The 15099-nt window shown below is 42.7% G+C and overlaps 1 protein-coding gene across 1 annotated transcript in view; it reads left to right on the forward strand.

Moving 5' to 3' along the window:
* Positions 1 to 435: 435 nt before the first annotated feature.
* The window catches only part of me1 (malic enzyme 1, NADP(+)-dependent, cytosolic), a gene marked incomplete at its 5' end in the record, with an annotated part of 80049 nt that continues 65385 nt past the window's right edge, over positions 436 to 15099 (forward strand). The window contains one exon of the mRNA XM_080040145.1: positions 436 to 564. Coding sequence (XP_079896271.1) covers positions 436 to 564 — 129 coding nt within the window. The remainder of the gene's footprint in view (positions 565 to 15099) is intronic.

Here is a 15099-nt window from a genome sequence, read left to right on the forward strand (position 1 = left end):
AGGGCACATTTACAAGATTGTCTCAGATAGGCTTTGGCCTAATGAATATGTGTTCAAATGAATACCCTACTATCTATTTATTTAAATGTGTTAAATAATATTGAAGCTTATGGAAATAATAAAGGCATAAAGGGTAGACAAGTGTAGCCTAGGTTTTATCTGTAATGTTCCAATAACTGCCACGCACCTGTTGCCAGGTGATAGGCTAAGCAACTTCACAGAGGGACTTTGCACATCGAGTCCTTCGGTAGGTCTTTTGAAACAGTAAACCAGCCTCATTGATAAGAGAGTGACACTGACTGACACACGGTCTCTTCTTTAATTGAGTGGCTGCATAAGCACACGCGTCGCAGGGCTCAGAGGTTCAAGCTGCGCATCCACTTGTTGAGTTCACAACAGTACAGTCAGTGTTGCTCTATTTAAAGAGACAACAACATGGCACACGGTTTGGCCAGACGGGAGTCGGTGAACACGGAGATGCAGAAGTCCGAAGTTAAAAGAAAAACCTTCGTTTACACCAAGAAGAGGGGCTGCGATGTTACCCGAGACCCCCACCTTAACAAGGTAAGTGTGGACACAGTTGTGTGAGTTATCAGACAGTTTGTTTAAAAACAAATGAGATGGCTGGCAAGCTAGCAGCTGCCTTTAAGGGCTGTAGGGAATAGGCCTACAACAAATACAAATAGAGTTGCAACAACCAACCTCTAGTGTCAATATGACCGTGAAGAGATGGGAATATTGTGTAAAATCTTGAGTCATGGAGTTTTTGGTGAAACAACGTCTTGCTAATAGGCTAAGTTACTGTTAGTGACTGAAGGGCTAATACCATTGAGAAGTTATTTAGCTTTCTAAGGTTCACAATTTTGCTGCATATTCAGTGGTGTTCCTCTTCTACTAACCACATACGCAGCAGCCTTCTTAAATACTTATGATATGAGTATTGGACCTATTTAATATTGTGATACTCGTAGAAGTAGGCTATTTCAGGTAGCCTTGTCGGAGCCACCGAGGAGCACGTGAACGCAACATTAGCCAGGAGGTTTAGGTATCAGCTTTAGAAGCAGTTATTTTTAGCGTAGAGACCAAGCGCTGTTGTCACACACAGACACAGAGGGGGGCTTTTGTTTATATTGCCTCGTCACGCCTGGCTTTACAAAGGATTCAATCTGGCAGTAATTCATTTTTTAAGGAAGGATTGCTGCCCCAGGCCCGTCTCCCCCCCCCCAGCAAGCAGCACAAAGTGTGATTCAGCAGATTGTGGTGGCAGGCTGCAGTGAACTCACAGTGGAAGTTACAACATATGATATCTGCTTGTTTCCTCTCACTCTCCTTCAAGTAAATAGAGGAACAATGTTGGAAGTTCCTTTATGCATGAGGTCACGAAATGAGGAGGTTTACTTTACATGGTAGCTAGGCTACTGTTATGGGAGAAACAACTCATTTCATTGTAGGGTTTTGAAATTTTTTGAACATGATTGCTCTGACCATTCAATGCTGTTGAATTAGCCTGATGTATTTTTTTCCCTTCACAATCTTAACAAAAGAGCCTCTGACAGCTTTCGAGCCTTTCCAGGGTTTTCTCTTGGTTTGTGTGGTGGGATGGGGCCCCAGAGGTCAGGCTGTGGTGACAGCTAGGGGCTCTGTCCATGGTGCTGACTGACCATTGAAAAACAACTAGGCTGAATGTATAGGGCCGCCCTCATGTCAAGTGTGCCTTGCACTGTAGTCTGACCGCTCTTTGTCAAAGTCAGACTAATTTTAGAGCACTTGAAGAGTCCTTTTTTCCCCCTCCTCTGAGCCGCTTTCCGCACTCTCACTGGCCAAATATGTTCCCCTTCTTGGAAGCCACAGGAAAACATGGCAAGCTGCAAGGCCTATCCATGTCTAATCTGTAAGCTTCTCTGGTTTATTTCACTATGAATTTGCAGATACAACAGTGTGAAAGCTGTTCCAGTCTGATAAAGGTGGCAGTCAGTTAGCTGTTGCAACCCTTGGAGCAGCTGCTGTAGCCTGGGTGGTGTCAACAGTGAGCTGATAAGTGAGACAGTGAGGTTCAAACAGGCCAGTGACTGTGGAGTGAGGGGCTGCTGAATGGGTGACTGCACAGAGACCTGTTTGTTAGGCAAGGTAATGGCTCCTCTCCTGAGAGTGCCACATGCTGCTTGTGTTAGTGCTCTTGCTATGGCAACCTGATTGTTTGTTTGACTTGCAAAAGCATTGCCAATAATTCCCCTTTCTTCTTTTGTGAGGTTATTTGTATGTCCCTGCTTGTCATACACAGGTTCATACAAGTCATGACATAGGGGGTCGGGGTGGGGGGAGTCCTTTGCTAAAAAATATTGCTCGTCCATCACGTTAAAGAAGGACTTATTTATTTTGGATAACTTGAAGGGCTAGTTACTGCCTCAGCCTACTGTCGGTGTTACAGCGTATTTTGTCACCCATCTTGTTTGTGACCTACCAGTGCAACAACGTTTTCCCCTCAGGTAAACAACACATGTATGTTGTTTTCCCTGTACAGCAACAGGAAAAACCGGTCAGGACAGGGTTAAAGCATGTCACAGCGCATAGCACAAAACATGCACAGCAGGTTTTCTTGAATTCACCGTACATTTAAGTCATTCTGTGATTTTTCAGTCATTTTAGAGACTCCAGAAAATTAGCTTTAATGTTAATTTTAATGTTGCCACCATTTGACACTTATTTCACCGCATTTAATTTTTGATTTATTGAAGTTTAATGTTTTCTTCTGTGTTTCTCTAACTTCTTCTATTAAAACATTTTATTTTGAAAAATCTGTGGCTGTTTGTAATAGAGGTCAACTTGAGACCTATAGCTTCAAGCGCTTAAACCTGGCCCAGTAAACTGTTTGTTTATATCTCAATTTACACCTTTGGGACCCTGAATGGACCCAGTGTACCAGAGGGCTCTTAAAGATGGCAGATATGCTGGCCTAAATTCATGTGAAAGCACTGCTGGTCTAGCACTTAGGATGTCCCACTGTAGTCTGTCTGTTTTAATAAAGCTCTGTTGAGAGCATTGCCTCAGACATTCAAATCTGGAGCCTTTAATGTATGATTAAATATCTTTGAATCATCGTGTGTCACAGAGACAGACATATAATTTTATTCTAAGCTTGACGACTCTTGCTCTTTTCTCCTCCTTTCTTGACTTTTTTCTTCTGAGTAATGTTAAGAGGGACTGTTACGAGAGCCACACGTCTTTGTTGTGCAGTTTACAAGAAGGCCTTCTCTTCCCCCTTTTAAATTGGCCATCCTAAATGAGCTCACAACCCGTGTTGTAACATTGTTTTGGAAAAAGGAGTGTGGTCTAATAAGATTAATTACACAAGTACAAATACTTGTCTTGAAGCTTTCAGCGACTAGGATGTGAGGAGCCTGCTTTGACACTACTCAGAACAGTTTGTTCAAAGGGGGATTCCAAAACTCTTTTAGACATGCTAATATAAAATGACCTTATTTTTGTTATAGGACACTTATTTGTGCCCTTTGCTACAAAGCAAAAATTTAGTTAATCTTGGTTGGTGGTTAAATCTGATCAACCTGACCTTCTCGTAAAGTCACCCAAAACATAGGCTCCCTCAAACACACACACAGGTTAGAGTCATAGCCTGGAGAAAAAGAAAAAAAAAAGGGTTTCTTATGCAGCCAGGTGAAGCATCCACTGTCAGCCCCCTACATGAACCGGGGTGAGGAAATTGGAGGAGAAGGTAGGAAATGACTGCTGAAGCGTGTTCGCAGCCAGGTACAGGCGGGCTTCTGTGGGCCAGGCAGTGGCACATAGTGGCCCTCCCTCTGATTTCAGCTGGCCCCGGGGACACGCCGTGTTTACCTCCCTCAGCTGGCCCACTTCACCTCTAACAGGAGCCAGTCACTGCACAACCTGCTAATTGATGCCGAGGGACGCAGCGCTGAAAGCAGCCTGTCCTCACATCGGCAAGGCTTCCATTTCCTTTTAATCGCTCCGCTCTCACTCTACTTACACAAGCCGGGCTGATGCTTACGCCTCACATGCACACACATGCACACACACACACACACACACACACACCCACCCCAAATCACCACCATCAAAATTAAATGACTAACCCCGACCCTTACGCTAACCTAAACTTCAAAATACCTGAACCTTAAAACCTAGTGTTAATCAGGCGAAATGTCCCCACTCTTAAGGTCTAAAACTCAAATTGGTTCTCACAAAAATTGTTGTACACACAAACACGCACACATGCAACTTCACCTTAGTCTTTGGTTAAGGCTCCCTCCGCCCACTCCAGAGGTGGAACCGGATATTATAGGTGTGTTTTGTGTGTGCTCGCCGTGCAATAAAGAGATGAAGTGGGGTTTGGAGGTGCAGAAAGGGCCCTCTGTGGCGAGGAAGAGAGTGCTGGCCACGCTCAACAGACCCCCTCTGTCTCTGCGCTTGATCACACATTAATGAGGCATCTGTGTGAATCCCGGCCCCCACTACGTCTCTCTGACGCTGGTTCCGCCTGCCGAGGCCTTGAATAACAACAACAACAACAACAAGCTCCTTTAAAAATGCTCTTAGAGCCCAATCAGGGATGCTGTTTCACCTCAAACACTGCACTGAGCTGCCGGGCCAACAGATGCCCATTCACAGCGCCGTACTGTAGGTCAACGTGCCAGTAACAAGTGCAGTCAGTCAGAAAGGTGGGAGAGAATGAGAACTGCAGCTCTTGTCTGTTTGTTGGCTGGCTTTACAGTCTCACAGCAGCTGTCTGGCGGTGCACATTTTACTCCTTTGCAAAAAATAGTCCAACCTGACAATAACTGACAGTAGACAAACAAGCTTTGCTTTCAAATAAAAAAAAAGGCCCCTAAGTGAGAAATAGTGCTGCCATTCACGCTTTCAGCCCCAAATCCCAAGAAAACTCACATTGATCCCCTTGACTAAACAGTAATGTTGTGTTTATTGAGGTTTTTAGAATCACTGACATTATGCATCATTAGAGCCTACGAAGGCTGAATAAAATGCAGAGCCAATGCCCAGACAGGGCTGCAATTGGATGCCCCATTTGTAACCACAGGCTCCGCATATGACATTGCAAGATGCCCCGTCAGATGCAAGGCTAGAATTAAATACCCCTAACCCTGGCCGATGGGGCACTGAGGATGTGCTGGTATGCCAAATGGCGACGGTCCTGATAACCCTCGGTTGAGACTGGAAGTCATTAGGCTCTGATGTTAGATTCACTCTGGTTTGGCTGCTGCACCCAACGACTTTTGCTCCAAGAAATGTTTTTTATTCTTTATTTTACCCTCAGCAGGTTTGTATTTTCCTTTTCAACGGGACAAACATAAACAAATTTAGCAACAAACAAACATGTGGCAACAAAAATGCCTGGCTTTTAATTCTGAAATGGAAATATGTCTGTGTCTGTGGCCCTCTGAATCCTCTGCTTTGGGGTGTGTGTCATGCTTTGTTAACCGCTGCACAGTGACTGTTATGCTGCTTTCCGTGTGATATCTAATGTGATCCAGCCACACTGTGTCTGAAGGAAGGCCTGATATGGCTTCTACAACAGTGTATGCTCTCTTATAGCATTATGTCACAGTTGATTAAAGATGCCAGTGAGAAATGACCTGGCCCCTGACTTTTTGCCAATGCACTCTAGAACTTTGATTCCCACTGAGTCACAGTGTCAGCATGAGACGCAGTTTGTTTTCTGCACAGTCAAGACTTATAAAAAGCTCTGTGATGACACATAACAGCAATGCTTTGTTTGTTCTGCTGACCCTGGTTCCCATGGACCTCGGAAATCTTTCTAAATTTTTGCGCCCATTCATCATATGATCAACATTTCACATCCTAGGGGAAATCCTCTGATGAACATTTATGATGATGGAGCATTGGTTTAAAGTAAATGATTTCACAAATGTGTTGGATGATAACAGAGTAAACAATGAGCTGTGATACTTATTGTGACAAATGTCACATCTTAAGAAAAAAGCCAAAGTGCTGCTACTATCGAGCTTAGCATAAAGACTGGAAGCATTGACACGTAGTTGACTGGAAACCTCATGGGAAAAAGACCCCAGGACACCATCGGATTTATTTTATGAATTGTCTAGGTGTCTCGATTCTAGGACTAGAGTTTCATGAGGCTGTGAAGCATGGTTCCTCAGCTCACAATACCGTTGTCCAGGGGCGATTTTAGCCGCGTTTGACGAGTTCCCATAGTTTAAATTCTTGAGCCACAGCAGATATTCTGGTATGACCTGAAAATGCACATCCAGCCGAACAGGTATGTGTCATTCCTGTTATGCTAGCATGCCGACTTTGAAGTCATGTTATCACCACTTCCCAGCATGCTAGCATAAAAGGATGGACACCTATATGTTAGACTGCATATGCCTTTTCAGGTCATAGGTCATTTTAGGGGTTCCACCCCTGGTGGTAGGCAATGTATTAAAGAAGTGTAAGCTCCAAAGAAGCTACAATATGGTAGAAGGTCACTGGTGTGTGATCGCATTAACATTTGACCTCCAAAATCTAATCAGTTCATAAATCAGAATAGACAAAATCCCTCAAAGCGTTCTTGAGATATTGGGTTCACAATACCGAATGTCACAGAGACCTTGACCTTAGACTTTCAAAATCAGAAGATTTCATCTTTGAGTCTATGTGTGAGTTTGTGCCAAATTTGAGTAAAATCCGTCAGGGTTTATGAGATATTGGGCTCCGAATACGCGAGGTAACAGTAACGCTAACCTTTGACATCTTAATTGTAATCAGTTTATCCTTTTATGAAATTCCCTCAAAGTGATCTTTGACCTATGACCTCTAAAATCTAATCAGTTATGAACTGATTAGATTTTCGAGGTCAAAGCTACAGTGCGTTTTTTCTGTTGCCCCCATGACAAATTATGAGTCATTTTCTACAACACTGACGGTTCATCTACATGAGGTAAGCCCTAAGTAATCGTGCATGGATTGTATACCTTTTGCTGTACGTCCATGTTTTTTCTTAGCAGTAGAATCAACAACTGAAACAGTTCGTGGCTGCTTCTTGGGATTTTTCTGAACTCAGGCGCCAGTTTCAAAAGCCACTATCATTATGTTAACACTGCTAAGAGAGAGAGAGCCTCAGAGTTTGGCAGATGGGCGCAGTTTGTTCTCGGTTTGCGTTTACTTGAGTGATTGCGCAGGCCCGCCGCCAAGGGGGAAACACCTGCAGGACTAGGAGTGATCGTCGCAATCCTTTAGTGCTTGTGGCCCTATATCTGTTAGTCAGAGTTGACCTTTGTGCAGACTTTGAAGACAATCCCTCAAAGCCTGAGATACTGAGCTCACAAGAATGGCCTGGACGAAAGGACAGCAAACCCAGAAAGGCAAAAAGACTGGTTTGCAGGTGTATATTTTAGGCTGTCTGCAGGTGGATCATGACAGTGGTTATGAGAGGTTAAACTTGACGATGTCGGCAGTCAGATTACAAGGCCTGGTTTAACTGAGCGGTGAAAATGGGACAACCCTTTCTCTGTTCAGACTTTGTGCAGAGTATCTATACTTGTCAGTCCCTTTCCCTAGGTGCACCACAGGTAAAAGAAGCATGAGTGTCTGGGTTGGCCCAGGTGTGGTCAGGTGTTTCAGGTTGACCGCGCGCATTGCTGGGGACCAGACATTCCTCTGATGGACTGGAGTGGATCAGCTAGACAGAGAGAAAGTGCTCCCTCGTTCCCCTCCAGTAACCTGCCCCAACTCTGACACACACACACACACACACACACACACACACACACACACACACACACACACACACACACACACACACACACACACACACACACACACACACACACACACACACACACACACACACACACACACACACACACACACACACACACACACACACACACACACACACACACACACACACACACACGTGTCAAACTAGGTTGTTAACCTGTGGCCCCGTAAGTGCTTTTATTATTGTTTTCTTCAGGTCTGGCTCATATCAAGTGAGTGTAATATGATCTGCTCTGTCAATTCAACTGTCTCTGCACACACACATGCACACACAACGCGTTAATTCAGCAGCAGTTCCTTCTCAATAGCTCAACCTCCTCAGCTCACTTTAGTGTTTTTTGTCAGACGGTCCTCATTCATGTGAGCACAACGGAGAAGCCATTAACTTGTCCAGACAGCGAGAGAGGGAGACAGTCTGAGCCTCATCACCTTCCTATGAAGCTCATCTCAAGCCTCTTTCAGCCCTCCTGTCTTCTTCCCCTCCTCTCCTCATCAATGCTGCTTTTGTCTGTTATATTGGAGTGCTGGAGGTCTTGCCATGTCTTAAAAAAAGATGCGGCAGCAAGAATTTAAAGGCAGTATTTTGTTTCAACATTCTGCAACAACATGGTGGATACATTACCTTTACGTACACATGGTTTTCTCAGGTTAGAAAGATGGCTATTATTGAGACCGATCCTGTGCAAAACTTAACAATAAAGTAAACAAAGTTCGACTGAGATTAATAGTTATACTTAACTTTTTCAAGGCAATTGATTTCCTAGATTTTCTAAGTTAGGTCATATTTAACGGTGTGTTGATTAATGGACTTCTGCAAATTCATTCTATTGGAATTGCTACAATCACTGGATTTACTTACTGGGGCAAAGTAAATCCAGGCACTTTTTTTTTAACGTAAAACCCATCTTTTATTGACTTTGAGATACTCATACAATTTGCAATCTTTAGCGAGCAAACGCGACTGTACTGACCTTTTGAGGTAGGTCCGAAATGGAGTAAGCATTCGTAGCCTATTAGATGTGTTTGCCTTTACTACTGAGCATTACATACAGCCGTACTGGCGACTGTGTTTTTACAGCAGTGATATTTGCTTTGTGCAGACAAGTTCTTTGCCTCCACCTTGTTGCTGTCTTGGTGCACTTAGAGAATCAGCTGCCATGTAGCTGGTCATTTGGTCAGAATACTTTTTATGTCATCACAGAAATTAGAAGTGATTATAGAAAAACACATTTGAGTGGGGCCCACTGAAAGCATTATCTTGACATGTGAAGTCACAGAGGCGTGTGGGGTAATTCACCTGACTGTTATTCCTGTCGGTTTTAACTACGGAGTTAGACAGATATTTTGAGACAGACGCCGATATAGAATTGGCTCTTTGTGGGACAAAAAGGAGATTAATTAATTGAAACTCCCTGTGCTATTAAGATGGTCCAGACAGTGAACACTTGATTGCAGTGGCATCCATCAGATGTAGCTTTGTTTGTTAGTTGTTTGTACTCGTGTAAGTCCCAAGAATTTTGCTTCCTGATATGTTTTTTTTTATATTAGGGTTCCTTGGTTGTCACTCCAAAAAATTAACATATCTGGACTGCATGATGAGTTATTATCAAGACAGACACACCAACACCTGTAAAGTCAGACATGGCTATTGAGGCCATACCATCCCCTTAACATGGCCAATAAATGCAGAAGCTCCACAATGAATATTTGGAGTCCAAGGCTTAACAGAGTTGCCAATTTCTTTGGAGTCTTGGACACTTTCCTGGCAACACTCAGGCTCCTAAGGGACCTGGACTGTGGAGCATGAAAAGACTTCCTCAAGGGGATTGGCTGCGTTTGAAGAACCCTGCATGTCCGCTACCTCCACCTCCCTCAAGGCTGCCCTCCCTGAGTCAACAGTCAGCGGCTCGGTTTTCAAGGCTGTTTGACCAACAAGCGTGTCTGTGCATTCACAAGTTGACACCTCCTGATTTAAGGAGCTCTTCGCTTTGCATATTTGCTCAGGATAAGGAATTTAAGACACTCCTTTCAGTTGGTGTTGCTAGGTGGGGATCATGACTCATGAAAGTGAGAAGTAAATTAGTGGTCTGGGTTGCTGTCTGCTGTCTAATGGCAGATTTGGACAAGAGATGCTCTGTTGAAGTCAGTCTTGAAAGCTTTGTAATAGGTGCTGGTGAAGACAAAGCTTTAAACTCCTTTTCTTGTGTGTTTACCCGTTAGGTAACAAGTTCCCATGACCTATAGTCTCTTTCTATCTTAGCCCTCTATCCTAGCCTTGAACACAACAAGGACGGGCAATATAGATTTCTTTAACCATAAAATAACAAGAAATGTTCTCTCTTAAAATAGTGTATTGTTTATCTTCTTTGCTCACCTCCAGAATCGACAGGGTCCCTTTTTTCCAGGAAAAGAATAATCTGCAAAAAAAGACCCTCCTTATATATTTCCTGTTGTCATTGAACTCCTGATAACCACACAGTAGGACTGCAACAACAGACAATTTATCTAGTTTTCAAGAACGAGACACAAACAGACAGTGAGCTAGGGGGTTAATTATTTTTCCCCAAACCAAACATATGAAATGAGGCTTAACAAGCCAGCACAGCAAGCTCTATTACTGCCTCAAGCATGCTTTCTCTCCGCACTCAAACAGCATTATTAGCACAGTGCAGACATGTTGATAGACAAAACACTGGTTATCTTTCTGATTAATGTGCTTGGCCCTCTGAACAAAGTTTTGAGTGCCCTAGTCCTCGGCCTGCTAATGACCGCATTAGTTTGGGAATGAGAGTGCACATGTAGGTCCTACACGGCACATTTGTTTGGAGGCATGCATTGGGGAAAGCTTAGTCATGCTGTTGGAGCTGATGTGTGCTCTTTCTCTTCCTCCTGAGAGGAAAGGATGGATTTAAAGGGCTGCTGAGGCTGCTATTATAGCAGGAAACAGATGGGGGGGGGATCTGCCCTGTTGCTGAGAAAATATGCAGGATTTGGACACAATAGGGCAACATGGTACTCTTTAGTTTCACTCTAATACTGACAGGTGAGATCTTATATAGGCAAAAATTATTGACATTGACCAATAATTTAGCTTCAAATTATGCCGTTAAATTAGAATTAAGCAGATCATTCTACTTCAAGAAGGAAATTACGCTTCATTGTCTGACATTGGTTTTTGTTCAATGTCGTTTGCCTTTAAGCATTTAGTGTCATGTGACCTTTTGCTGAAGGTTATCATATCTTCAGAAGTAGATTGAGATTAGCCATTGTGTGACTGTTGCAAAGTGTACATCTTGTCAATGATAAGCCCTAAAACACAACTGTACTCACTTGGATACAAATATTTGTTGAACTCACAAGGACCTGCATTTGAGTCTGTACATGGAGGTGGTGTTTCCATTCTGCTTTACAAATGATTTAAAGATTTTGTAAATTTTCAATGTGACATCCAACTTTTATCTGGACACCCCTAAACAATCATTGTAATAAAGAAAAGTCAGTGTTTGACCAGCTCCCCCGAGGTCAGTTTTTGAGCCACAGCAGAGATTCTGGTATGACCTGTCAATGTATATCCAGTCGAACAGGTTTCCGACTTTGAAGCCATGGTACCACCACTTTCTAGCTTGCTAGCATAACAGGATTGACATCTGCCTTTTCGCCGGAAATGTCCCACTAAAGGTGTTAATGACATTGGTATACATTTTAAATGTGATATTCGTACATTCTTTTTTGTTAAAATGACATGATGAATGTACTTTCTTTACAATGGGTTTTATGTGATGATGATCAGCCTGAGTGCTGTTGTCCATCATCTTGCACTGAATGTCCCATTTGTCTGGTACTTTATGCAGGTGGTCTGGTGTGGTTCTCCCTATGACAGGTTTATTGGGCTCAGTGTGCAGTCCTGTCTGTCACTGAGCCAAGGTTATGGTCTACTTACTAATAGGAGGCAGAGACAGGAGATAATGAACTGTCTTTGATCGCTCTACTTCATGATACAGACTACTACAGTATAGGTGCTTATGGGAGGGATGGAAAAACATTGAGCTGTAGAAGGAATGTCGCAATACGAGTGATGATAAATCCACTGTCACTGTCATTTTATTCCATTATACATCTCATGGTGTAGACTTGTTATGGATGAAATCACCAAACAGTACATGAAGTTGCAAATCTGAGAAATGACAACTGGTTTCTACATAGATATTTAGGTAATATCATTGTGAAGATTTTACCAAATTATGCTGGATTCATGAGGAAATTTGTGTCTGACGTCACATCGTTTCCGGGCTCGTCTGGGATTTGAACCCGGGACCTCTGGCACCCGGAGAATCATACCCCTAGACCAACGAGCCCAACAATAGAACTGCCCTAGCAAAGATATTTTTTCTTTGTGGCAGAATGTTATAATCTTTGAATTTGAGCAAAATGAAAGTAGGGGTCTGCTACAGGACCTTGTCATGGAAGATGTAGCTTCAGGCTCCTTGTATTTTTCATGATGGCTTACATCACTTCCAAGCCGAGAATCATGCCTCCCCTACCCTACAGTTAAAATCAAGGAACCATTAATGTTTGAACAAAGATTGATCTCAGTGTTATTAGAAGTTGAACATATGTCACTGTGTAAGTGGAAACCTGGACCTGCTGGTGGCGCTAGAGGTAAGGTCATAGGCTAAGGCCATTAGCCCTATATCATGTAAAAACTTGATCGATGTGCAAAATGTCACGGCAACATTCCAATAGTTAAGCGTCGGATTGACCAACCAACATTATGATCCCTAAACTGCGACCATGGCTAAAAATCCAATACTGCCACAAAGTGCTGGTCACTGAGTTAATGCTTGTACTGCCCCTTTATGAACCTGCTCATTTTCAGATTAATAGGTAGGTTCCACTGTTTAAAGGTGCTCTGAGGAACTTTTGTTAAGTCTTGCACCCCCTTTGGACAAAAGCGGTAGTGTTTTTTACTATTCCAGGGTGAGGGACCCATTACAAAGGCATCAAGAAAAACTATATAGAAATAGCATTATTTGCACTGATGGACTCGTTTGCGGTTACATGTCATTTATGATCATCAGAAGGAAAGTGAGACTGTTTCAGAAATATTTAAAAGTTCCTTGTAGCACTTTTAATCAGTATCGCCAAATTTAATATTTGATCTCAGAAATGGGTCAAGTAAAACGTTTTAGTGTAATTATTTCCTCATGTAATAACATCACATCATTTTAGATGAATGGTGCACATTTGTTATTGAAAGTCAGTTGTTGCTGAGTTATTACATTGTCTACTATAGAATATATATGTCTTGTATTCCCATACAATAAGCCTACAGTATATCCATTAGCAGAATAACAAGTTTCTCTAACGGGTCTTAGGTTGAAAAGTAGCACTTCACTTAATCACCATATTCATCATGTCTGCTCATAGACATTCAAGTAGGTTAAGGATGTTAAATGAATAGCAGAAACCAAAATGTCACTTCTCCTTTCATGTGGTGGTCTTTATGGTACTTGAGCTAATGTTTGGTTTACCATGAAGCCTTCACAGGAGATTCATTATGGCTGTCTCTTATGGAATTTCCAACAGAGTGGGAACTTCCCATTTAACACAGTGAAGACCCAACTCATGGTAGCTCTGGGGTGTCTCAAAGTTCCTCTCAGTATTCCAAATGGACACACACTCTCTCGCACTCCCTCTCTTTGAGACGCGCAAATATGTGCACATGCAGTCATGCATACATGGATGCACATGCTAACTAATGTGCACCAGGCTGTGCTGGAGTTTTCCATTCTTCAATGCAACACCTGCAGGCAGTTCATAAATACTCCTCATTTACACTCCGTACAATTAGGATCATTTAAGAAAACCATAATTCTTACTTTAGAATGACAAACATCTTTAAGGTCCTCAAATTGGCTTTCATAAAATGGTCAGCACTCTTCGGCGAGCCTGTGACAAGTTTCTTAGCGGAGGGTCAGGTGCCCTATCATCATGACCACCAATTGAAAGAGAGTGAGGTGTCACAGTGGTGTTTTTTTAAAGGGAACACCTGTCATCTGTTAACCAGAAAAGCAGGCAAACGTGTCTGCGGTTCAGAGGTCAGCTAGCATGTGATTCTGTGGCATGTGTGGAGCTCTGACATTAAGGTTTGCCCAAGAGAGAAAAGGGTCATCAGAGGGCCTCTTTGTTTGATTTGAGGATGTGTGTCAGTGCTCACTCTCTTTGGGAAATGAGCACAAGTACGTCTTTGACCTTCATTGTCAACATATCCCTGCTTCGGAGTTTCTAACCTGTCTCTCTCTTGATCTTCAGAATGTAATGATTACCATTTGGTGTGACAAGATTAGCTTGGACTGAAATGTGTCAAGCAAGTCTCTAACCCTGAATGGACTTTTAGGACTCTTCTGACACGTTGTGTACATTCTCTAAGCTTAACAGGCGTTTTGTTAGCCATGTGCTCACCTGCTCCACTAAACAAACTGACGTGCTTTCCTTGCTTGTGTGCCATAGGAATCCCGGGTTGAGATATTTCCAAAGCAAAATTGACATGCTGACGATTTTATTTGACATGCTTTTCTCCGACGTAGACATAAACTCATATGAGACCAGCCAGACACTGTAAGCAGTGGACATCAGTAGGGATAGTGGGTCGGAGAATTCAGCACTGCTTGATAAAGCCATGAATTTGATAAAGCTGTTTGACAACAGTACAAGGGCAGCACAAGTAGATAGTGAGGCCAGGTCCATCAAGAGGTAGCCAGGTTACTGTTCTTCAGGAAATGACTTAACCTCCACTCACTCCAGGAGCACGAAATCCTGGCTGCTGCTGTGCTACCAAAAAAGCAAATCCCTCTTCTATTAAATTACAAGTTTATTAAATGCAGACTTCCAACAAATGAAAATGTTACATGGTGTAACTCAGGCATTCACAGTTAATTCTTCTCAGAAATGTTTGCCTCATCCTCTTCATATTGTTTGGCTGTTATACCAGGCAGAGAGAATTGTACCAATTTATTTAGGGAAACCAAAATATTTCCCTTCTGAAGATTTATTCCCTAATTTTATTCATTAACTTTTTATTCAATGAGTGTTGCCTGTGTGAGGCCATATGGGAGCTGCTCTGTAGCCACAGCAGGATGACTCCGTTCCAGGAATGATTGCCATCTAATGTTGCTTCTGTTTCCACTTGATTGCCGATGCCTATAGCATTTATATAGTGTAGGATGACTGCTATGGCCATTTGGAACAATGAGGGCACTGATGCCATTGGACTTATTTCCTCAAAATCAGGAAATGCATTCCTGT

This window comes from Ammodytes marinus (assembly GCF_949987685.1).
Source record: "Ammodytes marinus genome assembly, chromosome: 13".
Lineage (NCBI taxonomy): Eukaryota > Metazoa > Chordata > Actinopteri > Uranoscopiformes > Ammodytidae > Ammodytes > Ammodytes marinus.